The sequence below is a fragment of the Lipomyces japonicus genome (genome assembly GCF_038497905.1).
Source record: "Lipomyces japonicus strain CBS 7319 unplaced genomic scaffold V1514scaffold_49, whole genome shotgun sequence".
Lineage (NCBI taxonomy): Eukaryota > Fungi > Ascomycota > Lipomycetes > Lipomycetales > Lipomycetaceae > Lipomyces > Lipomyces japonicus.
In genome coordinates, this window is record NW_027117861.1 from 22,494 (window position 1) to 49,754 (window position 27,261).

At 44.0% G+C, this 27,261-nt stretch overlaps 11 protein-coding genes across 11 annotated transcripts; 6 read left to right on the plus strand and 5 right to left on the minus strand.

Annotated features, from left to right (window-relative positions):
- Positions 1-14: 14 nt before the first annotated feature.
- On the plus strand, positions 15-1,139 carry V1514DRAFT_311091 (nucleophile aminohydrolase). Its single transcript, XM_066925791.1, has 3 exons — positions 15-216; positions 284-432; positions 499-1,139. The coding sequence occupies exons 1-3, from the start codon at positions 157-159 to the stop codon at positions 1,052-1,054; spliced, it is 765 nt and encodes a 254-aa protein (XP_066781462.1). The 5' UTR covers positions 15-156; the 3' UTR covers positions 1,055-1,139.
- Positions 1,140-3,854: 2,715 nt separating this feature from the next.
- Positions 3,855-5,468, plus strand: V1514DRAFT_336415 (major facilitator superfamily domain-containing protein). Its single transcript, XM_066928530.1, has one exon. The coding sequence runs from the start codon at positions 3,921-3,923 to the stop codon at positions 5,415-5,417; it is 1,497 nt and encodes a 498-aa protein (XP_066781463.1). The 5' UTR covers positions 3,855-3,920; the 3' UTR covers positions 5,418-5,468.
- A 953-nt stretch (positions 5,469-6,421) lies between these two features.
- On the minus strand, positions 6,422-7,216 carry V1514DRAFT_344550 (uncharacterized protein; the record flags this gene model as incomplete). Its single annotated transcript, XM_066929195.1, has 1 exon — positions 6,422-7,216. One exon carries the CDS (start codon positions 7,214-7,216, stop codon positions 6,422-6,424), a length of 795 nt encoding a protein of 264 aa, XP_066781464.1.
- A 1,415-nt stretch (positions 7,217-8,631) lies between these two features.
- On the plus strand, positions 8,632-10,550 carry V1514DRAFT_336418 (A/B/D/E cyclin). Its single transcript, XM_066928531.1, has 3 exons — positions 8,632-8,910; positions 8,988-9,686; positions 9,748-10,550. Exons 1-3 carry the CDS (start codon positions 8,902-8,904, stop codon positions 10,471-10,473), a joined length of 1,434 nt encoding a protein of 477 aa, XP_066781465.1. The 5' UTR covers positions 8,632-8,901; the 3' UTR covers positions 10,474-10,550.
- Positions 10,551-10,804: 254 nt separating this feature from the next.
- On the plus strand, positions 10,805-13,156 carry V1514DRAFT_336420 (glycoside hydrolase superfamily). Its single transcript, XM_066928532.1, has one exon. The coding sequence runs from the start codon at positions 11,149-11,151 to the stop codon at positions 13,039-13,041; it is 1,893 nt and encodes a 630-aa protein (XP_066781466.1). The 5' UTR covers positions 10,805-11,148; the 3' UTR covers positions 13,042-13,156.
- Positions 13,099-14,589, minus strand: V1514DRAFT_336425 (sister chromatid cohesion protein Dcc1). The gene is made up of 2 exons (XM_066928533.1): positions 14,229-14,589; positions 13,099-14,165 (listed from the first exon to the last, which is right to left on the minus strand). The coding sequence occupies exons 1-2, from the start codon at positions 14,342-14,344 to the stop codon at positions 13,181-13,183; spliced, it is 1,101 nt and encodes a 366-aa protein (XP_066781467.1). The 5' UTR covers positions 14,345-14,589; the 3' UTR covers positions 13,099-13,180.
- Positions 14,590-15,212: 623 nt separating this feature from the next.
- V1514DRAFT_369487 (uncharacterized protein) lies at positions 15,213-17,531 on the plus strand. The gene is made up of 2 exons (XM_066929947.1): positions 15,213-15,985; positions 16,051-17,531. The coding sequence occupies exons 1-2, from the start codon at positions 15,386-15,388 to the stop codon at positions 17,434-17,436; spliced, it is 1,986 nt and encodes a 661-aa protein (XP_066781468.1). The 5' UTR covers positions 15,213-15,385; the 3' UTR covers positions 17,437-17,531.
- V1514DRAFT_336430 (oxidative stress survival, Svf1-like protein) lies at positions 17,453-19,151 on the minus strand. The gene is made up of 2 exons (XM_066928534.1): positions 19,007-19,151; positions 17,453-18,902 (listed from the first exon to the last, which is right to left on the minus strand). Exons 1-2 carry the CDS (start codon positions 19,027-19,029, stop codon positions 17,786-17,788), a joined length of 1,140 nt encoding a protein of 379 aa, XP_066781469.1. The 5' UTR covers positions 19,030-19,151; the 3' UTR covers positions 17,453-17,785.
- A 110-nt stretch (positions 19,152-19,261) lies between these two features.
- On the minus strand, positions 19,262-20,802 carry V1514DRAFT_336432 (cation efflux family-domain-containing protein). Its single transcript, XM_066928535.1, has one exon. The coding sequence runs from the start codon at positions 20,792-20,794 to the stop codon at positions 19,331-19,333; it is 1,464 nt and encodes a 487-aa protein (XP_066781470.1). The 5' UTR covers positions 20,795-20,802; the 3' UTR covers positions 19,262-19,330.
- Positions 20,803-23,562: 2,760 nt separating this feature from the next.
- Positions 23,563-25,595, plus strand: V1514DRAFT_336438 (MBOAT, membrane-bound O-acyltransferase family-domain-containing protein). Its single transcript, XM_066928536.1, has one exon. It carries the CDS (start codon positions 23,719-23,721, stop codon positions 25,399-25,401), a length of 1,683 nt encoding a protein of 560 aa, XP_066781471.1. The 5' UTR covers positions 23,563-23,718; the 3' UTR covers positions 25,402-25,595.
- On the minus strand, positions 25,303-27,255 carry V1514DRAFT_167371 (WD40-repeat-containing domain protein). Its single transcript, XM_066924550.1, has one exon. It carries the CDS (start codon positions 27,123-27,125, stop codon positions 25,422-25,424), a length of 1,704 nt encoding a protein of 567 aa, XP_066781472.1. The 5' UTR covers positions 27,126-27,255; the 3' UTR covers positions 25,303-25,421.
- Positions 27,256-27,261: the final 6 nt, after the last annotated feature.

Genomic DNA, 27,261 nt, shown 5'->3' on the forward strand with positions numbered 1-27,261 from the left:
AACCATCCTAAGAACTTCCTTCCACACGCGCGGCTACCACACATATCTCTTCCTTTGAACACTATTCAACAAATCTGTCACCGATTTGTATCATCGGCTGAATTGATATTAGCTTTTTGAAGTAGTTGATTTATTATATAGAGTTATATATACGCAATGAGCAGAAGATACGACAGTCGCACTACAATATTTTCGCCGGAGGGCCGGTTATATCAGGTGTGTCATCACTCATTTACGTAGTAGGTTTTTGCTAGATCCAGGTCTAACATTTTCGGGGTTACAGGTCGAATATGCATTAGAGGCTATTTCACATGCGGGCACCTCAATTGGAGTTTTGGCAAAGGATGGAATTGTTCTTGCTGCTGAGAGAAAAGTGACGTCGAAACTGTTGGAGCAGGATACTTCAGCAGAGAAAATCTACGCTATAAACAAGTAAGAACATCGAAAAAAAAAAAAAAAAAAAAAGGTAAAGAAAATTAACAATAATCAACTATGTAGAAACATGGTTGCTGCAGTTGCTGGTTTAACGTCCGATGCTTCAATTTTGGTCAACTACGCTAGAGTATATGCTCAGGATTACCTTCAGCAATATAACGAAGAGATTCCTTGCGAGCAACTTGTTCGGCGTTTATGTGATTTAAAGCAGGGTTACACTCAGCATGGTGGTCTTCGCCCGTTTGGTGTTTCGTTTATATATGCAGGTTATGACTCGCGGTATGATTTCCAGCTTTACCAATCTAATCCGTCTGGAAACTATGGCGGATGGAGGGCGACGTCTGCGGGAGCCAATAATGCCACCGCACAAACGTTACTTAAGCAAGATTATAAGGAGGACTGCACTTTGGCTGAAGCCTGCGAACTTGCAATTAAGGTTCTTAGCAAGACTATGGATGCAACTACGTTGACCAGCGAGAAAGTTGAGTTTGCAACCGTGGGTAAGGATAAGGATGGAAACGTGTACACTCATATCTGGAAGCCAAAGGAGATTGATGTGCTTCTCAAAAAGTTTGGCTTAGCCAAGCCGGATGAAGACGATGAGGAGGACGCTGATTAAAGAAGCGCTTGTGTAAATTATTAATACAAAGCTCATGCATATTTGAAGAAAAAAAAATTCAAACCTCAAAAATAACGAAGGAGAGAGGTACAAGTTCATTCGACTTGTACCTGATCACCTTTGCTCATGAAACCAACTTCTGCAAAATAATAATGACTACTCAACAAAAAATATAAAACTCAAGTACTAAAATCATTAACTCCATTAAGCAACCCCCCTGGCATCATTTAGGTTAGTACATTGTAGCAAATAAACAAAATAATCCACCAATACTAGGAATAGTTAATACAATAATCAATGAATAATTTGCCAATTAATGAGGATTATGAGTATTATTATTATATGTCTGAAATAACCAATGACGTTCATGATATGCATATAAACAACCATGGGCATAAAATTCCCTAGTCAACTCTTTTCACTAACGTAAATCACCGCCTTTTCCCACCACCACCTACCCAACTTGTAAGACGTGTTTCCTCACACACATCAACAATGAGTAGTGTCACTCTCAAAATCCAAATTATTCTTGCAATTGAAGCGAAGAAAACAATAGCGAATTTGAGTATTCGACATCTTGCAAAACAGTTTAGCATCCCGCGAACAACGCTTCAGCACAAAATGACCGGACGACTCCGCCGGTCCCAATACAACCAACGGTAATCCGACTCTAACCAAGGCCGAAGAGGATCATTTGTTAAATATATGCAACTGCATTCCCGGGGGGGTTTGCCACAGAGGTGTGACCTGCAAGATATGGCCAATCTTGTGATCGCTAAACGCGGTACACAACCAGGTTTTCCCACGCTTTTTCCTCGCGCCTATGACTACCAAAGGGCCCTATAAGAAGATCCTGACGTGTTGAATGCGTAATTTCGGCTAGTTGTCAATATGCGCGCAAGTTATGGCATCGTTGACAGTGATTTCTATTAATTTGACGAAATGAGCTTTATGATGGATCAAATCCTGGGAAGGATGATTATTATTTTCTTGGAGCGCATTGGCAAGTTAAAGACAAGATTATTTGGCCCGGCAATTCTGAATGGGTGACGGCAACAACTGGACTGATAATATTACGGATCTCGAGTGGCCTAAACACTTCAATTAGCTTACAAGTGCTCGTCGATAGGGTCGTTGGAGGATGCTGGTACTCGCTAGCCATGAAAGCCGTCTCACTTTTCAATTTAACAAATTCCCTGTCTGCCAGCCGATTCCTCACATATAACTCAGCCTCTCGACGTCTATATTTTTAGTCTATTGAAAAGGGCCTGCGGTAACGAGATCTCGTTCCCATCCAAGCCAATATCACGCATATGACCAAGGACGACTTTTTTTTTTCCCTGCATTTCAAGGCCGCCTTTAAAAAGGCTTTTACACAACAAAACGTCGAGGGCGACTATCGAGGGGCTGGCTGGCTGGCATAGTCTCTTTTAACGCGGATGCGGTAATTTCAAAGCTGGAAGTGAAGTTATACGGACGCAACAGTCTCTTTTACAATCGTCTCTTATTAAAGATCGGGTGGCTTGACCAAGGAAGCTCCCCGACACCAGTTTGAAAGTCGGTTGACCGATTGGTCAAGGCTGCAGTAGCAAATAGCCACAAGTTACGAGGTACTTCAAAAGGCCAATGAGGTCATCTCAAAGCGCCGGAGAGCTAAAAGAACCCGGTTGCGGGATTCGGGACCCCTTGCTGGCGGGGCGAGCAAGCCAGCCAGATTTTAACGGCAAAGGGAGTGGGGGACGGGTTATGGAAGCGACATAGGACGGGCGTGCGGAGAATGCAAGGGACCTGCCAAGAGGCTAGAGATGCATCTAATTTCCGTTTTAGTCATTTTGAGCTGTTTTGTAGAGTTGTAGGGTTATATAGACTTTGGGCGATTTCTTTGTTTGTATGCTTGTTCGTAAAGTTTTATTACTTGACTGTAAAAATACGAATATCGTGTCTACTCCTAAAATTCCTGAAAGGCGGCTAACCAAGTTGCAAAACAAGCAGGGTTGAAACAGACATCAGACATTTAAAATTCGGTATACATATTTCGCTGATCACTAATCTACAGATCATAAGTACTTGCAAATCCTGATCATCTGATCACCTAGGTTTGTTCAACCGGAGTTTATACGCAAGGCCAACCAGCGATCGTTAAACATTGGATCTGACCAAAATAGTAGACCATCTGAGTTTCCTTCAAGCACCTAGACGCAAGCATGCGCGCAAGAGCGTGCCTCCAAAAAAAAAAGAATGCAGAGGGTGGGTGCAAAAAGTGTATCATAAAGCGATTCTAGAGACGCCAATCTCAAGTCCATACAAAGAAGTCATTGCCGGGCAAGCACGCATATCAAATGTTCATTCATGGTACAAGAGCAACCAGTGCACAGTGCAAACACGGAACACTCGGCCGTGGTTCTTGGTAGCATGCATGACGCAACATTTTTCACAATTTATAAAAGCGGATAGGCAGTCGTCCGTGCCAATACTGTCCTCCAGGTAGGTGGCAAACACCCCCGCACCAAAACCAAAACATACGTGCCGCTTCGAGCAAAAGTGCGGAGAAACGGTGCAAAAGTTGTCGCGAATGCCGCGGCTTCCGACAATCGGGCGCTCGCAATTGGCCGCCGCCTCCAACACGTGGAAACCTTATCATGCTTACTCCACACTCTGGCCCCTCCCCAACAGAATAAAGTTTGTAATATGCTTTGTATTGGTAAAAAACAAGGCAAAAAAAAAAAAAAAGCATAGAGTCAGAGTAGGGTTCCTGGGAAATCACTTATAAAGGCTGCGCTCAGCCTCCCCCCTCTCCGCCCATTCTTGTCTTCGCCTTATACGCACTCGTTTATTTATTTTACTTTCTTTCACATCGGAATAGATAATGGAAGGTCACAACAAGGTTGAAAACCATGAAGTCGCAAAGGCCAATGAAAAGTTTGTTGAGACTCTGGATGGCAATGCTGATGCAGAGGCATATGCAGCTGCAGCAACCGTGTTCAGTGCTGATGAAGAAAAGAAATATCTCCGCAAACTGGATTGGAACCTTATCCCACTGATCTCTGCCATCTATCTGTGTTCGTTTCTCGACCGGTCAAATATTGGCAATGCAAAAACCGCTGGGTTATTGAAAGACCTGAACATGTCCGATGCCCAGTTTTCTTGGTTACTCACCATCTTTTACATTCCCTATATTTTGTTTGAGTGGTGTGCGCTTCTTTGGAAAGTTTTTCCTGCAAACTACTACGTCTTCTCTGTCGTCTTTTTTTGGGGAACTATCTCCATTCTTCAGTCGGTGGCAAAAAATTGGGCTGGCATGATGGCCTTAAGATTTTTTCTCGGTTTAGCTGAGGCTGCATACGGACCTGGCATTCCATTTTTCTTGTCTTTTTTTTATAAGCGTCATGAAGTGCCCTTGCGGTCCGGCATCTTTCTCTCATGTGCTCCTCTTGCGAACGCATTCGCAGGCGCGCTAGCATACGGCATCACGTCAGGCCACACTCATATTCACAACTGGCAATTACTATTTATTGTCGAAGGAGCTCCCACCATTCTCATGTCATTTGTTGCCCTTTTTTTTCTTCCCAATTCTGCTCCTACCGCGCGCTTTTTTAACGAACGTGAAAAAGAGATTGCCACCGCGCGCTTGGCTGTTCAGACCGGCTCTACAACTGTAAAACTTGGTCTTGACTTTAAGCAGATAAGAGAGGCATTATTGGAACCTAGATCATGGATCATTGCACTCATGTACTTTTGCATCAACGTTTCATTTTCATCGCTATCAGTTTTTATGCCAACCATTCTTGAACAGATGGGTTATACCAGCGTGCACGCTCAAGGCATGTCTGCTCCTCCTTACGTTTTTGCATTTCTCTGCACCGTCACTGCCACGTTTTTGGCTTCGAAATTCCAATGGCGATCAGCCATCATTATTCCGGCTGCAGCAACTTCGGCAGTGGGTTACCTGCTTTTAGCAGTCGTCAGCACAGTCGGAGTACGATACTTTGCTTTATTCATCTGCGCTGCGGGCATGTTTTGCAGTGTGGCAGTTATTATGCCCTGGGCAGTGGATAATCAAGGAACAGACTCCAAAAAGGGTACCGGCATGTTTCTTTTGAACTTGATTGGTCAATGCGGACCTATTTTAGGAACCCGCATGTTTCCATCTTCCGATTCGCCTAGATATTTTAGAGGCATGTGGGTGTGTTTTGGCTGCCTGGTTGCTGTCATGGCCCTTGCCATCATTAACAGATTATACCTTCAGTTTTTGAACCATCGATTGGATAAGCGGTGGGGTAAAGTTGAGGAGCAGCGAGCTGAAGAAATTGATGAGGTTGGAGTTGAAAGAGAATTTAACCCAACATACCGCTATATTATTTGATATAAAATAGTAGGGATTTGTTTTGTTTAGATTGTTCAATGGTTTACGGAAATTGAATTTTGAATTTTAAAATTTCTTTTTATTTTTAATTACCCCTTTTGTAGAATAACCATGGTCAAATTTGCCTAAAAGAACTTGCTTGTACAAGCCCGGCCGGGTCAGCCACGTTACCCTTATTTAGAACAGAAACATCAGAACAAGTATATAAGTTTTTTACTAACACGGTAAGGCACTGCGTCCCTTTGGCGCTACAGTAGTTACGTAATCTATAGACAGTGCTCTCGTTAGCACCTCGCAATTCACAACACGAGCTCAACCACACGCCAGAGACACAGGCAAAACGAATAATGAGAAAAGATTTTACGTAGGCCGGCGCAAGTAAAATAAAGCTGCTCAAAACCTATCCCTCAGATTCTCCCTAGCCAATCAGAACTCTCGTCGTGTCACAGCACATTAGCGCAAAAAAAGAACCATATTAGTTAATCAAACATGTATTGATCATTCACCACCATATTATACAGTATATAACTTTATGATGCATAGCCAAACCGCCAAACTACCAATTCGGTAGGTACTCCAGAGAGTAGATCTTTGTGGCATGATTTCTTCTAAAACATTGTACTTAATCCACAAGTCCAACGCTACACCCTTTGTTGCGGAGAGATGTTTATCTTTCAGCTGGTGGCTGCGCAGGTGCAAGCCAGCTCTTAACTAACTAACTAGTTAGTTAACTAACTTCTGAGAAGAAGTCTGATTATATAATCACGCAGCTTGATCAAAAAAAACCGTTGGTCAAGAAAACATTCAAAAAAAGAATCTTTAGTTTATCAATGTGTACTCGAAATTACCTCCACTCCATCTCATGGAATCATCCCCTCCCTCCAAAAAAAAAAAAAAAAACATTAATTAACCCGAAACCCCAGTAAAACAACCGTAATTACCCCCCAAAAAAAACTAGCAAGTATTAAAAACCTTGAACTCCATTAAAGCAAAAAAATCCGATATTACGCAACCACGGACATGGTCTGATTTAAAGCAATCACTCTTTCGAAATACATTCGCAGGCGATAAACTTTAGCCCTAGGGGGCGTATCCATGCTTCGACAAGAAATATTCGTGACGTCTTTGCGATGCTGAATCCTGTCAACCAAAACATTCACACTTTCTTGCCTGCCTTTTTCAATACTTCGACCCGACTTCTTAATACGCTCCCAAACACGAGTTCGCAGTTGGCTTTCAAGCACGTCGCGAAGCTTATTCCTTTCCAATGACTTGCAACGCATAGCCAAAACTGGACTTACCCGTGCATCAGTGGCAGGATATACGCCTTTTTGAATCAGATCATTCAGTTGAGGTCTAATAGAAAGTTTTCTCTGAAGAGAGTTTTGAGCAAACGCCATATGAAGATTCGTTGCCACGGCGTGAAACCTGTGCGACAAACTTAAGGGCGACCGAAGTATGTGTCGAGCCAAAAGATCCTTCTCTGTCGGTCTTGCCAATAAATGAGACACGAGCTTGCCTGCAAAATATTTAAGTCGTAACTTTTGAATATGCGAGTCTAGAGACAGCCGCCTGAGTCGTTGCGTCGTCCGAGACAATGCAAGCAGATCCGGAATGTCAAGATGCATGAAAATTGGTTCAAAAAGCTCATCCGGTAAACTTAACAAGCCTGGCAAGCGTGTCGGTGCCTTATTATTCAATTCCATCGGTCTTGTTAGCGTGTTCGAGTTGTTCAAATGTTCGTGCGATGAACAGGAGTGGTCCGAATCAGAAAGTGTGGTCAACCCCTGGTCTGCCATACATGCACACTTGCCAAACCTCGAAATCAACAGCCCAATGAACAGATTTAAAAAAAAATGATTAATTAGGCAGTCATGAAGGGTATTTATAATATAGGCGGTCAATGGGAATTGCGCAAGCCTAGTCTAGTGGTGATATACAATAATGTGGCATTGCACATTATTGCAAACTCTCAACAGCCGATCATTTAAATAGAGTTACCCCATTCCAACCATATAAAAACCCAGTTTCGGTTGAATAGATTGATATAACTTCATGACGATAAAGTGGTTTCAGACTGCTGGAAGTATTATTGTAAATAAGAGCTATAGACCATTGGTTATCAGTCTTGCAAACAAATCCTTCTATTGACAACTTACGACATATTAACGCCACATTACGCTTATCCCACAAGCCGCTAATGCAGAACATTTTTTTTTTCTCTCACAAAGCTCCATTCGACAATCTAACTGCATGATTTAGACGCGGGTCCATGTCTGCTTTGGTTACGTAGACGTGTAAACCATTGCTGCAGTCCATGTTGTAATATCATTTCGGTTATCATTGGTGATTGGCTGAGCACCAGATCCGACGAAATCAACTTGATTTTGTTGCTGTGGATGCAATAGATTGATGAGTACATATAAATAGCTTTTAGAGCCAACGATTTAGTTAGTACATGTACCATCAAATCCTAGCTACTCGATTTTAAATACTATTCTCATATATATTAAATATTGAACAAACAAAGTTACTCGGCATCTTACATCGCAGTTATACGACTCTATATCTAAGAGAATCGATACATGTATATTCATTATATAAAGCGTCATACTCGCTTGAGCAAGATGCCGTTCTCCAGTTTTTAAACGAAGTGTTGCAACTTCGAAATGCCTACTACCAGAAAAGAAACTAGATCGTAGACTCTCGATAGGAAGGGTGAACTAACTTAATTGCAAACGGACTAGCCCAAGTAATGACGTTCGACAGTTACCATAACAAAATCTTGGTAACTACATCGTTAAAGACTTGTAAATTAACAATTACAGTGGTTCCAGTTACGAATAAGTTGCTGCTTCTTAAATTGCAGGCGGCAGGCTTTTCAATAAAAAAATAGAGCGTTTATTAAAAATGATATTGAAAAGTCAAGTTTTTGTCTGAAGAAGCAGTCAGTCCTTAATTAAACAAGCGCTACAAGTAAACGACAAGTCTATTAAACGTAACAGTTTTACCAAGTTAAGCTGGAGTATTGGTAAGTCAAAATGCTGAGATAGAATTGTCGTATTAAGGTTTGGCCTTAATATCAAAGTTCTCAATCACTTTGCGGCGCGTTGATGTGGCAACTGCTATGCCATTACTTTGCGACAGCGAATAAACAAACAAGGCATTTAATTTACCAAAACAAAAACTTGAAAACCGCCGTAACAACTTGGTCCTTTTCCAATCCCTCCACGTTTCTTTCCCACAACAACACAACAAATCGATTTTCGTTTTAAAATTAATAATAATTTTTTTTATTTGCATAAAGGGGCGGATTTTTTATTTTTTTTAGTTTAGTTGGCTTTTTTGTTGTGTTGTATACATAGTTACGGCTTTGAAGACAGTGGTTGGTATCTTGTCTGCCTCACACTGGCATAAAAAGATTTCTGCAGACATATTTTTGCAGCTCTAAGTCAACTAAATTCATACTTAAATATAATAGGATATGGAAAGAGTAAGTGTTAAAGACCAAAAAAAAAAAAAAAGAAAAGAAAAGAGGAGAAAGACAGAAATTAATCTCAATGCTTGCAGCAACGGTCCCGACCAGCACTTCGAGTTCGTCCGGACGAGAATTCTGTGGTGACGCGACAATCTAGCCGAGTCCCTTTAAAACAGCTTGGAGGGTCAACTGCACTTGCTGATAAAACAGGTTTAAAAGCAGGTGCCAAACGAGTAGTGTTGGGAGACGTCAGTAATGCTGTCAAGTCTACATCTAATGCGCATGCAAACGGCAAGGTCAATCAAGTTTATAAGCCTACGAGATCAACAAAAGTTCTTCAACAACATGATGAAAATAGTTATGACCATCATGTTGCTCCAAACGAAATAGCAGAAGTATATCATCGGGTGCGGCAAGCGAAACTTGTACAAATGCATGCAGACATTGAAGCCGACGAGACAGCGGACAAGGTATCAGAAAAATTAGAAATCATTGAACAGGAATATGACATCCTGGCGGATGAGACCAAGACATCGCATACGTCACAATTATTGAGTACGTTTGACTCAACAGAGTACACTAATATTAAATCAAGAACAAACCCTTCAGCCTTGTTTCCGGTAATTAATGACGACACGCGAAAAGAGTACGCTTGGATTTCAAGCCAGTACCATCAAGAAGAGGAGATACGTGCGACGGCTCCAGATTATGAAGGTGACGAGGATGTAATGGACGTGTCGATGGTTACTGAGTACAGTGAGGAAATATTTGAGTACATGAGAGAACTCGAGGTAAGTAAAAGAATATGGCTTAGGTTAACGTCTTAATGCATGATGCTAACCAAATTTGCAGCTTCGGTTCCGTCCCAGTCCGGCATATATGGATGATCAGACCGAGGTGCATTGGTCGATGAGGGGTATTCTTGTCGACTGGCTGGTTCAAGTACACAACAGGTTCATGTTACTTCCAGAAACTCTTTACTTGACAATTAATTACATTGACAGGTTTTTGTCACTAAAAGTAGTTTCACTGGCCAAATTACAACTCGTTGGAGCTACGGCGTTGTTCTTGGCCGCCAAATATGAAGAAATAAATTGCCCGTCCGTGCAAGAACTTGTATACATGGTGGATCATAGTTACTCTGCAGAAGAGATCTTCAAGGCCGAGAAGTTCATGGTCGGATTGCTGGAGTTTAACCTGGGGTGGCCAGGCCCAATGTCGTTCCTACGGAGAACAAGCAAGGCAGATGATTACGACTTGGAAACTCGCACACTTGCAAAGTATATATTAGAAATCACAATCATGGACGAGCGGTTTGTTGGCGCGTTGCCGAGTTGGCTGGCAGCAGCAGCGCACTGCCTCTCAAGGAAAATGCTGGCCAAGGGTGAGTGGACGACGGCGCACGTGTATTTCAGCGGATACACGTTGGGCCAATTGCGTCCGGCCATGAACGTGCTTATTGAGTGCTGCCGCAAGGCAAAGGAACACCATAGTTCCATATACGAAAAATATTGTGATAGAAAGTATAAAAAGGCGGCGCTATTTGTTGCGGAGTGGATAAATGCGGTAACTGTATAAGAGTTGTCATATCATGAAGTTACATTTTACGAATATACCTAAACTATTGTTATGTAAGCACATTAAGGTTAAGTGACGCGCATTCTTGCCTGCCCTTTTCATGCAGGTTTGGAATGGACAAAATAATTGTCTTGCATTACGCAATAAAACCACAGCCGTACCTATGGTGTATGTATCGTATCAACCATACCAGCTGTCTGTAATTATGGATTTTATGAACGTATACGTTTAGTGATTTATTTATTTATTTTTCTTGTTTTTCTATTCGTTGCAACCTGCTGGCGTAAAGAGTTATCATAAAATTGCGGAGAATGAATAAGGTTAGGGGTCTATGCTAAATTGGGACAAACCATATTTTTATCGCCTCGACCCCAGCTCAAAGGAAGAAAGCAATAAAAGAAAAAAAAAGCAACTGAATGATTGACTGACTGAAAGTAACCCAACAGCAATTTCTATGCGCTTTGTCACTCGCTTGTATAAAAGGTATACAAGAGAAAACTACATACCATACACGGTCGTTAGACACTCGTACGTTTGAGAATTCACGCGTGATTTGCTTTGTTTACTCGTTCCTGAGACTATGTATAAGATCTTTTGCTTGGCCTAGCACAACAATCTTTTTTTAGCTAAACTTCAAGACACATAATAGTCTTGTTAATACTATTTTGACCAAGTATGGTAAATCAAGGCTTTTCATCTTCTCCCATCTCTTCAGTATGTGACCCGACTTGGGAGCAGGATTCAATCGAACAATTGCACCCGCACGCGCGTGATGCTTACAACAGCCCTGCATGGGAGGATTCAACATTTGGCAAGTCACCGCGTCCGGCTCCGCTGCCTCCTTCATTTTCTGAAAAACCAACCACAAATCACAATCGATGGCGAACGCGAAATATTATTCTCGCAGTTGTTGCCGTCATCGTGATCGTTCTGGTCGCCGTCCTGGTTCCGGTTGGAGTCGTTGTTATTGGCAAAAGTAATTCTTTAAGCAATTCATCATCGTCATCCTTTCCGTCTTCTTGGCCGGCATCTCCACAACCTTCTTCTGAATCAGGTGGCGATAACGGGTCAGGTTCGAATGACAACGGGACCCCATCCTACGCCGTAAACACGACTCTTGATATCGCAACATGGCTTGACCTTACTGATTTTAATACTACGTTTACTAATGAAACTGTCGGAGGATTGCCAATTATGGGTCTTAATTCCACCTGGGATGACTCGGTTCAGGCAAACAACAAGGTCGCGCCATTGAACCAAAACTTTAACTACTCTGAGACGCCAATGCGAGGTGTCAATCTCGGAGGCTGGTTGATTCTTGAACCTTTCATCACGCCGTCTTTCTTCGAGAATTATGCCCAATCTGAAGGTGTCGTGGATGAATACACGCTTTCTCAAAAACTAGTTAATGATTCGTCAATGGAAGAGCTCAAACAAGTGATTGAAACCCATTACTCCACATTTATCACGGAGCAAACATTTAAGGACATTCGTGACGTTGGGTTGGATCACGTGCGCATTCCCTATGCGTACTGGGCTATTAGGAAACTTGATGGCGAGCCATATTTAGAAAAAGTTCAGTGGAGATACTTGCTTCGAGCGATCGAATGGGCCAGGAAATACGGCCTTCGCGTCAATCTTGACTTGCATTCCGTTCCTGGAAATGCTAACGGTTGGAATCATTCTGGTCGTCAAGGGCAGTTGCAATGGCTTAATGGCACGGATGGTGACTATTACGGCGCACTGACACTCGACCTTCATCGACAACTGGCGACTTTTTTCTCTCAGGAAAGATACAAAAATGTGGTGACCATGTATGGCTTGGTGAATGAGCCAAACATGCTACTCCTGGATAACTTGAGGGTTATAAATTGGACTTCCGTTGCATATGACACTGTTCGTGAAAATGGATTTGAACAATATATCGTGTTTGGTGATGGATTCAGAGGCGCTGCCAGCTGGCAGGGAGTGTTTAATCAAACTCGGTACCCAAAATTTGTTCTTGACCTTCATCAGTACATGATTTTCAATAAGGACCTGCTTATGCAAACACACTCGGGCAAGATTAATTTTATTTGCAACTCCTGGACCAATCAAATGATGGTTTCATCAGACCCAGCCACCGGTCACGGTCCTACCATTGTTGGCGAATGGTCACAGGCGGACACGGATTGTCTTCGATATCTTAATAACGTTGGAGTTGGCAGCAGGTGGGAAGGCACGTTTAACGTGAGCTCGGTTCAGGATCAGGTCTTGACGCAGTCGTGCCCCGCCGGCACGAACTGCACGTGCGCGCCCACCAGTGTGGATCCGGCAGAGTACAATGACGAATACAAGCAATATCTGTTAATGTCAGCCGAGTCACAGATGTACGCGTTTGAGAGTAATGGTGGATACGGGTTTATGTATTGGACGTGGAAAACCGAAACCGCGGACGCGACTCAATGGTCGTTTCAACGCGGCGTCCAGGCTGACATTATTCCCCAATTAGCTTACAACCGAACATACGACTGCAGTGCAACTGGCACTCCAGATTTTATTGCTTTAGGGCTTTCAGATAACTTCTAAAACTATATAGTTATATCAATGAGATCTAATTAATTATAATTTATTTAATGTATATTATGGGAAAGGACTGGAAATGAGAAAAAAATTTTACATAAAATAAATATGATTGCAAAAATTAATTTTATTTATTGAAATATGGTCATATACTTCGTTTGCCATAATATGTTTTGCCTTTTATTATTTTCTTTTTCGCAAACTTCATAAACAATGTGTTAATCTTGGCGCGATCCTGTGTGATCTCGGTTAAGAACGGAATGATTTCATCAACATGCCAGGATGATTTAATGGCAAACAATCGTTCAAATCGAGTTGCCGGATCATCAGGTAATCTCGATGATGGCAAAAACCTTATCAATTCCGGTTCAAGTTGCACGTATTGACCCGTAAGCAAGGCAAGGTTGCACGACGTGTCCAAAAAAGTCGGCAGGGACGCACCCCATGCGGTCATGAAATCTGCCAGCTTGACGTCATCAAATGCGGCCATGTCGGCCAGCACGGTGATTCCCAGCCATTTCGTGAGTTGATCCCTGTCAAACCTGTACGGTTCCTGTGCGGGCAAATGTGAAAACCGGCTCAGGATGGTTTCGATAACCTGTACTGGCTCGTCATCGTCCACTTGATGAACCGATCGGACAACGTCATTCAGGAAAAGATTGTCGAGATCGAGTTCGTCAGCTTGCACGGCCGCGAACACGATCGGGATTAATTGTGAAACCAATTGATGCGACAAGCGGTATGCAAATCCGTCGATTTCAACACCCAAATTTTCTACCCAGGCCTGCCTAAATTCGACCGGCGAAACTGGGGATCGTGATTGAAACTGTGATAACGAAAGTTGTCGTGATTCTAGTGACTGCATTGACGACGCCTGTAACAAATAACGGTCATGATAAAAAGGAATGCAAGAAAAGTCAAGACTGGGCTTGGAAGACGACGACGACGACGACGTGTCCACTAGTTCTAAGTACCCGCCAGGCAATGTTGTGGCCACTAAAGACGAATCATTCCGTGGTGATAAAAGTAACAACGTGTTGGATTGCGAGATTTGCCTAACTTGAAACGTTTTCGAATACGAGCAAAGAAACGTTGGCTCGTCCGGACCGGCGGATTTGAGTTGCAAATGACTTTTAAAAAAAAAAATCTTGTTAGGTGAATAACATGTTACGATATTTCACATTTGGTCTTACTCTTTCTCGATATCGCTCTCAAGAAGTTCCAGAATCTCGGGTGAAATATGGATCAATCGACTTTGAGCAGTTGTTGAAGTGTCTACTAAGATGCGAACTTCATTTTGCTCCGTCATTGCTCGTTGTATTGAATCATTTACCCGAGCAGGGGCTGGATCACAATATTTATATCTAGTTTACGCGAGCAACTATGAATTTGATGAAATAAAAACGCGTTTAAAATGAATAAATCATAAAGACCTCACAGGTTTGGCATAAATGTTTCTTTTTTTTTTTTTGAATTAAATTGACACAATTTCAGATAATAGCCAAATAAGCTAATTGAACGTGTATATAAAAACCTGCTTTAACCATAAAGTGAAAATAAACCGGGTTGTAAGTAATAGTAACGTAACGTACCATACTAGTGTTTAAGTGATTGTATTTCGTTTTTCTTAAATTTTTATAAACTTTTATAAACTTTTATTTTATTTTGTATGTTTTTTTTTTTTTGGTCCAACGTTTCGAGAATGTGTTGCCACCTCATTTACATGTTATAGATAGTGAAATATCCTTTAAGATAAAAATTAATCATTGCAAGATACATCAAACCAATAAGCATCAGAAGAAATCACATGTTTGCTCAGCTTACTCGACTTGGCGGGTTATTCTATCAGAAAAACCATTAATCTGGATAAATACTTTGTAATTATTTTTATTACTCCTCCATTATGGATTATTAGCAGTTTGTTTTCCATGTGGTGGTGCTTTTATCGCCGGTATATCCGTGAATGGCATTATTCCTTTCGGTCCTCTTTTTTTCAAATTCACGTTTAAAAAAGTAAACAATGCATAGGACTATGTAAATGTAAACGATGCATAAATTCAAATGGCTACAAATCATTGGACATATTGTTATGTTAACACTCACTGTAATTATTACTGTTCCATGTAATTATTATCGGGGAAAGGGCCCGCGCTAAATTGAAAAAAAAAAAAAGGTACAATATTGTGTGGGTCATTAAACTTACAACCCAGAGTATGGAACCACGTCCTCAATTTTTTCACCCAAAAAAGTTACGATTCACGATTTACAGATTATTTTGATTTGCCAATTTTACTTTTTGTTTTTCTTTTAAGCAAAAATAAGTGCGGAACTTGGACGCCAGGGTCCCTCAATGGCCTCACAGGAGCATTATCATGATGGAGGTCACCATCATCTTGATCAGGATCAGGACCATGACCAGCAACAACACCAGCATGGTGCTTCTGAATTTGGCTCGTTTGTTGATTTTTCGGAGTTGCAACTTGACCTGTCCACGTTTGGCTATGATGATGACGCTACCAGGAACATGCTTGGCAAGTTTGAATCTCACCTGAACCATGACTTTGATGCGTTTACGTCCCAGCTTCACAACAGCCATGGCCAGCAACAACAGCAGCAACAACAAGAACAACACGCGAATCATGATCATCAACAACACAACTATCACCATGAACAGCATCAGCAACAACAAAAACAACTGGTTCAGGAAGAACCACCATTAATCCCAGGCCATGTTATCAGCGCCAAAACGAGCACGATACACGACGGCAGCAGCAGCAGTGCAATCATTCCGCCAACGCCAAATTCATTGGAATTTGTTGGCGGCAATGGCAATCATGCAAATCTTAATAACAACAACAACCATAATAAAAATAATAATAATAATCTCATAAATAACAGCGTGTTCCGGTCTCCAAGTGGTCTTATTGACCCGTATGCTATCCGCGAGGAGGTAAATTTACAGTTTTTTTTTTTTTTTTGCTTTAACTATGAATGACAGCTTAACACGTTATTTAGATGATGTTCACGCCGTTACTATCACCCGCAGTAACACCACTCGACACTCCCATGCACATGGGCAAGGACTTTGCCTACCCATCCGCAACGTATTTCAGTCCATTGACCTCGCCTGCCCTGGAAGCACAACCATACCCCTTCCCAGTGATATCGGCGACTTCACCACAACAGGCAGACATGCAGGGTGCGCAACAAGCAGCCAAGCTTCGCCGCAGGCCGGCCGGAGCTTTTGCCACACCAATCGCGGCCACTTCGTCGTCGCCAAGCGTGCGAGCCCTGTCGGGCAGCGTCACGAGTACCAGCAAATTATCATTGTCGCCGCCATCACAGCAACGGTCGTCCAAGCGACGGGCCATGACGGCGGTCACCGGCGCGGACGTGTCATCACCGGAGCCATTGTTAGCTTTGCCGGAATCTAGCATGGCGCCTCCACCAATGCCGACATTTAAAACTCCGATTGGTTCTGATATTGAAGCAGCAATAGCAGCTGCTTCTGCTGTCGCTGCTAACGCGGCGCAGCCGATACGGTTACAACCGGTCACGCCAGCGACTTTAATGAATCTCAAGAATGGCCATGCAGTCAGCAAAGACGTACCGTCGACGCAGGACGCCGACGCGGTAATTGAAACGGTCCGCACCAGAGCAGCGTCAGTTGTGATGAGACGCAATGACGTGCAATTGCCATCTTCATCGTCGTCGTCGTCCTTGTCAATAACATCTCCTGCGTTGGCACCGCAGGACGAGCTAGCCAAGCGGGCCATTAAGCCCACATTGGCGCGATCACGGTCGGGCAGCGTCGTGTCGATCGCATCGCCGTCACCAACAATCAAGCCCAGAGCGTCACCGAGCTTGCGACCGCTACTGCCGGACGGCATGGAATCCACCGTGACCGCATTGCTGGCGTCGAAATCAAACTATCAAAACATTGTGGAGGGCAAGCACTCGCAACTTGGGTTGACGTACCCGGAACAGTTAAGCATCAATTTAACATCCAAACGCACGTCACACAAGATTGCTGAACAAGGCAGACGGAATCGCATTAATAATGCGCTAGCAGAATTGAACCAGTTATTAGTCGCAAACACGAATGTGGCGTATTTGGATGATGATGACGGTACAGGCGAGGTCGAATGTGATGGTGCAGGCGAGAGCAAGCCGGACCGGAGAATGGACATGCCGCAGCAGGCTTCGAAAGCCAACACGGTCGAGCTCGCGATCGAGTATATTAAAAAATTACAGGTCAAGGTCACAAAGTTGAAGGACAGAGTCAAGGAAGTCGAATGTGACCTGGAAATCGAGCGGCAAAAAAACAACAGTCAGCTTGCGATGGAAGACATGGAAATGAACCATGCTGCCGTTGCTGCTGCTGCTGAAGAAGAAGAATAAGAATAAACAGCTTAAATTGTGTAAGATATATATATTCATTTGGTGTATTTATTATTGTAAAACCCGATTTAATTCATAATAACTCTTTTTCTTTTTTCTTTTGTAAAACAAAACTGACAAGCACTCAATTAACGTATTAAAAAAATCGGAATGTTTCTAGCAATACATGAACAAGACAAAAAAAAAGAAAAATAGAAAAAAAAATATATAAATAAAAATAAAAAAAATTAGACAAACAAAAGACGAAATTAGAAATGCCATACAAAACTAAGGACATCAATTCCAAAAACGACAAACAACATTGACGTGGTCATGGTCAGGCAATAAATAAAAAAAAGATTCATATTATTTATGAGATAAAGGTTGCCTCAGAGTACAAATGGCCAGCCTCTTCGTATTCCTCATCACCAAACTTTACCTTAATTGAAGCTGGATTTGAATACTGGTAAATGTACGGTTTCGTGCCTGCCACACCGGCGACAACTTTTTTGACAAACGCGGGGATCTCGGACATGACGTCGACTCGTTCGACCAAATTAGGGATCGCGCCTTCCAACGTGGCTTGCAAAGGAGTTAAGCTTTCAGGTTGCACGCCAGACCATGTAAACTTGACTTCGAGCGGTTCGGGCCAGCCATTGGCATCATCAGACTTGACTTTCGTGTGCTCGGCCGTGTTCACGATCGTGGCGGCCAATAATTGATCCTTGCGGACGACCGCGCCCACGTTAACAACTTGAGAGCCATAAGACGGCGGCGTGGTGAATTCCATCAACACCGCGGACGTGGTGGGACCTTGGAAATTGACAAAGTTCCATCTTGCTGCAGCGTGATGCGGCTTCATGCCTTGCAGTGCCATCACGTACATTGCGTTGCCGGACACTTCAATTAAATGACCGTTGGATACGATTGTGCCGGCCACGGTAGCACGGGGCCAAAACACATGGCGCATGGAGCCCCATGGGTTCTTTGGGTCCGTGCCAAAGTTGGTCGTGCCGTTCTTGCCGATCTTGAACCCGGGTGCCTCGCGCACGATAACAATGTCAACAAGTGACTTGTCGTTAACTTCGGACTTAATCTTGTACGTGTTCAGATCCTCAGACAGGTCAATCGATAACTTGTCGGCCGTGAACGATGTCTTATCGGCACCGACCTTGAAATTTTCCAGGTGCGTGGACGTCCATACCCGATCTTCAGCGTTGTCCGGGTGATACACGCGGCAGGTGAACTGTGCGGTCGTGTGCAAGCCTGCAATGTTGGACAAAATGACTTGCACAAACACGACATGGCCGGTGACGGTGGTCAAGTAAAAAGTCTGGGTCTCAACGTTCGTGTATGGCAGGCTGCGCCATTCCAAATCTTGCCTTGTTAATTCACCAAACGCGGTTTCGGGCGTCAATCCAGTAGTAACAGATTGCAGGGCATCAGGCCCGTAAATTGGCTCTGCAGTTCCAGCCACGGCAGATAACCTGCAAAAGAAAAGATCACGATTAGAAAACAATCAAACCAAACCCCACCCGCAATTACATCATGCATGGTATCAGTTTGCTCAAAACCAACCAGAATTACTTACCCAGATTGAACCCACTTCAGCATTATGAAAATTTATACTATATATATATATATCTAAATGTGTATTAGATATGTCCAAAGTGTATGTCCAAAGTGTATGTCCAAAGTGCAAATTTATTAGCTGGCTGGTGATGAAACGGAGAAATTGGTGGATGACAAGCGTGGAAAGGCCAAATATATTAATTGTTGCGGCGAATTTCAAGCATCACTAGCCATACATAAGCCACACCAGCCACAACGCTTACTAACTAGGGTCTAATGCTTGAAAACTATATATTGTTCTATAATACGGATTTAAAAAAAAAATATACTCCAATTCTATTAATCATTTCTGGCTCTTGTCCACCCAGTAACTAACGTCGCGCTCGTGTTGGTCAAACGTGCGAACGGTGATTAACCTGGCCGCGCTGACTTGGCTTGCGACCGCATTCCTAACGTTAGCTGCCAGCCGATTTGCCTGCTCAAGGCTTACTCCGCTGCTGGCAGTAGATTCGTCAGAGCCGGCGCCCACGCGCAGGTCGACCGCAACTGACACGACCGGCCCTGATTTGATTGCCCTGACGTCCAAAACTTGAGCCGTAATGCTGTCGTTGGTTGCGCTCACGACCGTGTCGACCGTGTCCGAAACCGCGTCAGTGGCAGCATCACGTGCAGAGTCGAGAATGTCCTGAGATGCGGCTTGATCGATTAATTCCGCCACTGCCTGTCTTGCCGAGCTGACTCCGGCTTGCAAAATCACGCCGGACACGAGTAAGCCACCTGCAGGATCGAGCCAATCCCAATGGCACAGGTGCGAGCCAGTTATGGCTGTCAACGCAACCACAGATGTCAGGCAATCCACCCGGTGATGCCATGCGTTGGCGACCAGCACGGTTGACTGCTTGTCGTTAGCAATCTTCATGGTGGCTTGGAAAAGCCATTCCTTGATTGCGATGCTGCCAGCCGCCAGCCAAGCTGCGTGAATATTTGGCGGGCCGTCAATATTTGAATGCGAATGTGCCAGTAACGAATGCAGCCATGACTCGTCGTGGGCGTGACCATGATGGCCGGTAGCAGCTGCAGCTGCAGCAGCTGCGTTGTCGATGATGGATTCCATTGTAAAAAAATGTGTGTATAAAGATTCAGCAGCGCTAACGCCCATGCCGACGCCAGCAAGAACAAGCATGGCAGATACGCCTAGCGAACCCAGTGCTTCAACTTTGCCAAACCCGTTCGGGAACCGAGCTGTCGGTGCCCGAGTGGCCACCCTGACAGTAGCCAAAGTGAGAAAGTCAGACAGCAGGTCAGATAGCGCATGACCGGCGTCGGCCATAAGTGATTTGGAATTAAAAACGTAGCCGCCTATGCCTTTTGCCAGGGCCATTCCGAGGTTAACCCATAAACCTATTTTCGTGATGCGGACGGCAGGATCGGTCACGTCCTTGGACAGCAGCAATGTCGTGTCGTGAGTGTGAGTATGCGAATGAAATGGCAAATGAAAATGGGAAGACTGTGGCTGCGAATGAGTGTGAGTGTGGTGGTCATGAGAACTTTCGGTGGATGGTGAGGACGACGAAGATGAAGCCGAATCATGATGGTCGTTAGGTTTTGAAGAAAACCGCCGGGAGGAGCTGAGTCGTGTGCAAGACATGATAGTCCTGGCATGCCATGCCTGAGCCGGCCAAGGCGGGCTTATGACCTGTGATCGAGTAATGACCCGGATCTGCATCGTGACGGGTATGGCACCGAACGATAAGAGGACGCGTGATTTTACATCGTCAAATTTCGTTAAATTGAACTTCCCAGTCATGGCTTAGTCAGACTTTGCATATAGTTATTTTTTACAGCACACTAATTGACACCAACTAATACACTGAACATCCAAATATATATATATATATATATATACCAAGTTTACACTAAATCCAATGCTCAGTTCATGGAATGCATTTTTCTGCACGGCCCGTAGTCGCATCATCTGTCTACTTTAACAAGTCTAATTTAAGATGGGGCATCAAAAAGCAAGGTACCCTATGAGTTTCGAGATGGTGGTATGCAGCGCCAAAGCCGGGCCGATGAACAGCTTACGGGGATTGCCAATCTTTGGCTACTATGAACGACAATCGACTATTCAAGTTTTAGAGAAGACCGAGTTTGTGATTTAAAGTCAATTATGCGGCAGGTATTGTGGAACAGGCCATAAATGTCATGTCCTAAAGCAACGTCTTTCAAATAACGTTGAGGCCACTGAACTACATGGCTTTCGAGATAAACAAAAACCTGCCGTAGACAGACTTCAATCATACAACAAACTGAAGATTAACCATGAACCTCTCATTCCGGATTCGATATTCGATATCTAAAAACGTACTTTACAGGACCTGCAGGTTTTTGCTACATTTGGGCATGGTCTTTGACTAAAAAGGTAAATTTAGAGCGATCCAACTGTGAAAGTTGTAGATTGCAATACCGCTTACATTACACCTTCGTACGAGATCTTAAGCGGCAGCAAATTCTTCATACATCCGAAAGAAGCTGAAGGCATCAACGATTAAAAAAAGCTGCTACCTATCTCTAGTGCTCAACGCATCTTCGTGTGCCGAACATCTTGCGAAACTCACCATTAACCAATGACCATTAACCAATGTGGAAGTAAACCACTTTTCCACCATGAACCCTTGAGTCAGATTCTGCCTTCCATGTTGTCCCAGTTATCTTCAGGCAATTCGACCACTGCAAGCATACAAGGTCCAGTCAGGGTCACGCTTAGTAGACTTCTCATACTTATCTAATAGCCATTCATCTTCATTAACTATCAACCCGAGTTTCGTTCTGACCGTTGCTGTAACGTAATAGCCCTGCCGATACGCCCCGACTAAGCCTATGCCAACAATCCTGTGCGGGTAACCTTAGAGAGCCGACCTGCGCGACTGCTAACCAGGACGCAGGAGAAGGTTTGGAGGAGAGGAGGAGGAAGGAGGGGGGATACATATTTTCGGAGGACAGTTATCATTATTATTACTATCATTATTTATCATTAACACTGATTATTTCCCTCTAAAAACACACACGTACACCATGACCCCATCGCCATCCTCCGACCCTGCTGCTACGTCACAGTTGCTGTCAATGGGATCCTGGTAGTTGCAGTAGTCATTATAATGAGTTTGCGGCACGTTGATGTGTTGATCATTTGTACTAACATTGTTAGCGTGCAAATTTGCTGCATATATTGTTTTAATTTTCATTACCAGTGAACGTTTTCTGTTGCTACGGGGTTAGATACCTACCCATACTTCACCATATTATTTGGTTAACCAAACATGAACTTGTCTTAATTTCTCCATCAAACGAGGCTCAAAATAAAAACGAATTACAAATTTATGCAAAACTTCAAAATCAAGTGAGCTATAGAAGAATAGTTTTGATTTAGGTCTTACAATCAAAAAATTATAGCGTATATTTGTCGATTGTAATGCAGAGGATTCGACGTGCGTCGTCATGGAAACGAAGCCGCCCATTCGCATTTGCGTCGGTCAGTCAAAGTGATGCCCGACGGCCAAGACTGCGCATCATATTTTGCACAGTGTCGATAGCAGGCGTGTCTTGGAGGGCAGGTTTGACACACCTGCGGAATTCGTAACTTCGTGACCGATATTTGACAACGTACAAGTTTGAGCCCAACTCCGAAACAGTCATGATAAAAACGATACTACTCGTTCTAATTATGCTTGAAAAGGCACATCCGAATATACGCCCTTTTTATGTTCAATTTACCAAGTTATCTGGCCAGTCAAGCCGAGCGAGACCAATATAGAGCGTTCGAAACGACATTTCTCAACAAAATCATGTTGGCACTTGTTTACGATCTTCTGCCATCATAAGTTAAGGTGCTGCTTCCTCCAAACTATTAAGACTAGCCATTCATCTATCGCACGTCGCTTTGCTGACAATGAATGGTTGTCATGGACGGAGCCAGACAAATTTAAAAAACGTACTTATAGCAAGAAAGACATCTAAATTTAACGTCTGTCGGGGACATAGAAAATCGAACCACTAACTATACTCATGCAATAAGCAATAATAATTTATTCATGTTTCTTTACAATAAAAATACTCCAATACAAATAAATGCAGTGAACTTGCAAACGTTTTTTTGTTGGTCGAACTGATTCCCAATAGCTCAGACTTCAAGTAGTCCCCACCAGGTGCCCAGCAATAACCATTAATCTCTCTTGCGCAGTTCACATGAGCAAGTCATACTCCAAAAAAGTATGACGTGCCTTTGCTGGCCCACGGTCCGTTACTGATATATATATATATATATATATATATATATATAAATGAAATCAATCAATTCTATAGTCCGAGCATGGCCCAACAAAACCCGCTGTTTTTGTGATAAAAAAAAAAAAAAAAAAAAGACCCCGGTAGACTGCGTCGGGCACGCCGAATTTATAGAGAGCAAACCCTTGTGCTGCCAACGCTGTGACGGTTACTCTTTATCCGTGGCACGGTTTTGCGGGGAATTAAATTAGCACAGGCATGCGATAAATATGGATCGATTGGATGGATATATCCATACTCATATTATTAGCACCGGCCAGTTGTCCTCCCACAACCTTTGTGTGGCCATGGTTACTAAATCAGTAGTCCAATAAATTGCCGAGGACATTTCCTTTTTTTGTTTTAATTTTTTTAGTGAAATCGGATCACATATATAGGGGGTCAATCATGGCCGATTCAGGCACGTCGACCGCATCGTCACTTTCAACAACGCAAACGCAATCCTCTGGCATTGACACGCCGACTGATTTTGAAAACTTGCGCATATTTCGCGAGCGCAGACCGTCATATCAAGGCCGACACGTGTCATCATTGCACGCTGGGCTCCACCCTTCATTACCGATCCCATCTGCGTCATCATCACTGACAAGGACAACAACAACAACGACTACAACTACAACTACAACTGCTGCCATAGATTCTACTCTTAATGAAAATAATGATCTACAGCAGCGGCAGTTCAAGAGGCCACGATTCAAGGATCTCAAGTTTCAACCACGGGCGACAATTCTTGACTCTGAAGCTTCCCGCGGCTCAGTCTTTTCTGGCTTTTACACGTTATTTTGGCTGGGCACGTTTCTGTTGTTTTTCAAGACTGCCTGCGAAAACGTGCGGCATACCGGCTACGTGCTGGACACGCACGTGCTGCGCATGTTGACCAGGGACCTGTTCAAGATTGCTGTCACGGATTTTGTATTGTTCGTGCTGTGTTTCCCCAACGTGATCGTGCAGCATGCGGTCATGCGTGGCTGGCTGTCCTGGCATGTGACCGGATGGGTCGTGCAATCCGTGTACGAAGCCGGGTTTTTCATGGTGGCGGTATGGTGGCCCATGAATCGGAATTACCCGTGGATCGGCAGGGTTTTCTTGACCATGCACGCGTTGGTGCTGCTCATGAAGCAGCACTCCTACGGATTCTTTTGCGGTTACTTGTCCACGGTCAGGAATGACTTGATAAAGTTTGAATCCGCATTGGCTGGATTGTATCGTGAATTGGATAGGCAGTCATCGACCGTTAACACCGTTAACAACGACGACGACGACGTTATGTTACAAAAGAGCAAGATCTTGGACGAAATCAAGTTTTGCAATGCTGAGTTGCAATCACCGTTAAATCACTTGTCAAAATATCCGGCCAATGTAACCACGGCGAATTTTTTCGACTACATGATGATGCCCACGTTAGTTTACGAATTGGAATATCCTCGCACGGACAAGATCCGATGGCGATACGTGGCTAAAAAACTATGTGCCATCTTTGGTGTTTTCTTTCTCATGATTTTATTGGCCGAGCAATTTTTTTACCCCATCGTCATGCATGCGTTGCAATTACGCACGTTACCGTTTTTAGACAAGTTAGCAGCTTATCCGTTTTTGATATTGGACTTGCTGTTCCCCTTTATTTTAATGTATTTGCTTACATGGTACTTGATTTGGGATTCAATCTTGAACGCGTTGGCTGAACTAACCTGGTTTGCGGATCGACAGTTTTATGGTGCATGGTGGAATTCAGTGCAATGGGATCAATTCGCCAGGGACTGGAACGTGCCCGTGCACCAATTCTTGTTCAGGCATGTGTATCATTCAAGCATTTCGGCGTTGCAGGTATCAAAAAGTTCGGCCACGATATTAACGTTCGTGTTGTCATCCATCGTGCATGAGTTAGTCATGTTTATAATTTTCAGAAAATTGCGAGGCTACCTGTTGATCTTGCAAATGTGCCAATTGCCATTGGTTAGGTTATCAAAGACCCGATTTTTGCGTGACCGCAAGGTCTTGGGCAACGTGATCTTTTGGTTTGGCATTTACACTGGTCCTTCCATGATGTGCACGTTGTATCTTACATTTTAGAATTTATATAGTTGACAAGTTTATCGTCGTCGTAACCTTTTGTAATTTTTTTTATCATCATCATCATTTTTATCATCTTCATCGTCATCCTCCGGCTCAGCAAAGATCGGTTTGGGTTGATTTTTTTTATAAACCTTGAAAAAAATTGGCTCTTCCTCAGCCTTTTTGGCATATTTGAGTAACGCGTCCCTGGGATCTTCAGTTAGACCTTGAATTGCCACGTTTTGCTTAATATGTTGCTCGTCAGGATTATTCCTGGCAAAAATCCCCGTGTAAGGTAATTCGGGCGCGCGAGTCTTTACCGGATCCCTGCGATCATCATTTTTGGTTTTCTGTCGTGATGATCCTGTCACACCAGTACCATTCTGTTGATGGTGTGGTCTTCGATTGCCATGATCCGAACCGACCACTGCGGACATGTCCACGTTTGCAGTCACGTCGTCATCCACATGCTTGACCTTTGCCGCCCGTTCGACCACCAATTTTGCACCTCGGCTTGATAACTCACGCGAAAACAACGCGAGAACTTCACCGGATGACGTGGAGGCAAAGATTTGGTTCAACTTTGCGTGCCATGCCGTGCGCACGACCGAAGAAGACGGCGACGGCGCGTCCACGGTCGTGATGGTGGACAGGTCGGTCTTGTCCAGCACGTGAACCTGACCCGGCGATTGAGGCGTGGCTGACGTGCCGGTGACGATAAACCGTTCGTCGGGCCCGAATGACACGTCGGTCTCCTGGAATTGATTGCGCAAGCCGGTCCTGACCAACACCGGCCGCGAAAAATTTCTCGTGTCCCAAAGCTTGACGGAGTGGTCGCCACCACGGGTCAGCACGGTCGTGCCGTCAGCACCGCACGTCACGCCTGACGTCCAGGTGCCTGGTTCGTGCGCGGCAGCGACCTGGCCGGCCGGCCGAGATAACGGGCCGGTAACGGGCCAATACGATAACGCGCCATCGTCAGTGGCGGCCACGATCGTGCGTGCTTGCGACGATTCCTGCCATGCCACAGCCGTGACCTTGGGCTTCCCCAGCAACCCCAAATTCGCCCGACCGGTTTTGGACTTGTAAACGATGAGGTCACGGTGGCGGCGGCGCACGGATTGATCCCACACGCGCACGGTCGAGTCTGCCGACGAGGTCACAAAGAGGTTGCGATCCCAGGGGCACCACGCGGCCGACGTCAACTCTGCAACGTGACCGGACGTGTTGTGCATGTCGGTCAGGTACATGTCGCCTCGCACGAATTCGCGCTCGTCCTTGCCATCACGAGAGAAAACCTTGGCCTGGCTTGAGCCGGTGATGACAAGGATGGCATCACCAGATGGAGAAAATTTTGCGGCATGAATCAAATGAGCGTCGGCAGGTTCGAACGATCGGAATGGGGAGAGTGATGATAATGACATGGACGCGAAATCGTACAGGTTTAAATGATAGTCGTATGAACCTGATAGTAATCTCGTGCCAGCCGGATCAACGTCCAGCGCTGACACGGTTTTTGCATGTTGCTTGATAGTAAATTGATGAGTTAACGGTAACAAAGAAATGTCGTCGTCATCATCATCATCAGATTCGTCTGAGTTGTGTTCATGATGCTGCGGAGGCAAGAATTCACGCCGACATTGATCGTAACGGTGTTCAAAATTATTTTCTTGTTCTTTCTTGCCAAAAGAAGCGGGCAAGAAATTCCGCAATTCTTCTTCTTCTTCGTCACCGTTGTCCATAATGAAATTACGGTCGTGCGAACTTGGTTGTGGTTAAACACGATTTATGTTTTTGTGCTTGATGTATAATAATAATAATAATAATAAGGTTTGGTTTCAGCAAAAGTATAAAAAAAATTTAAAAACTCGGTCTTGG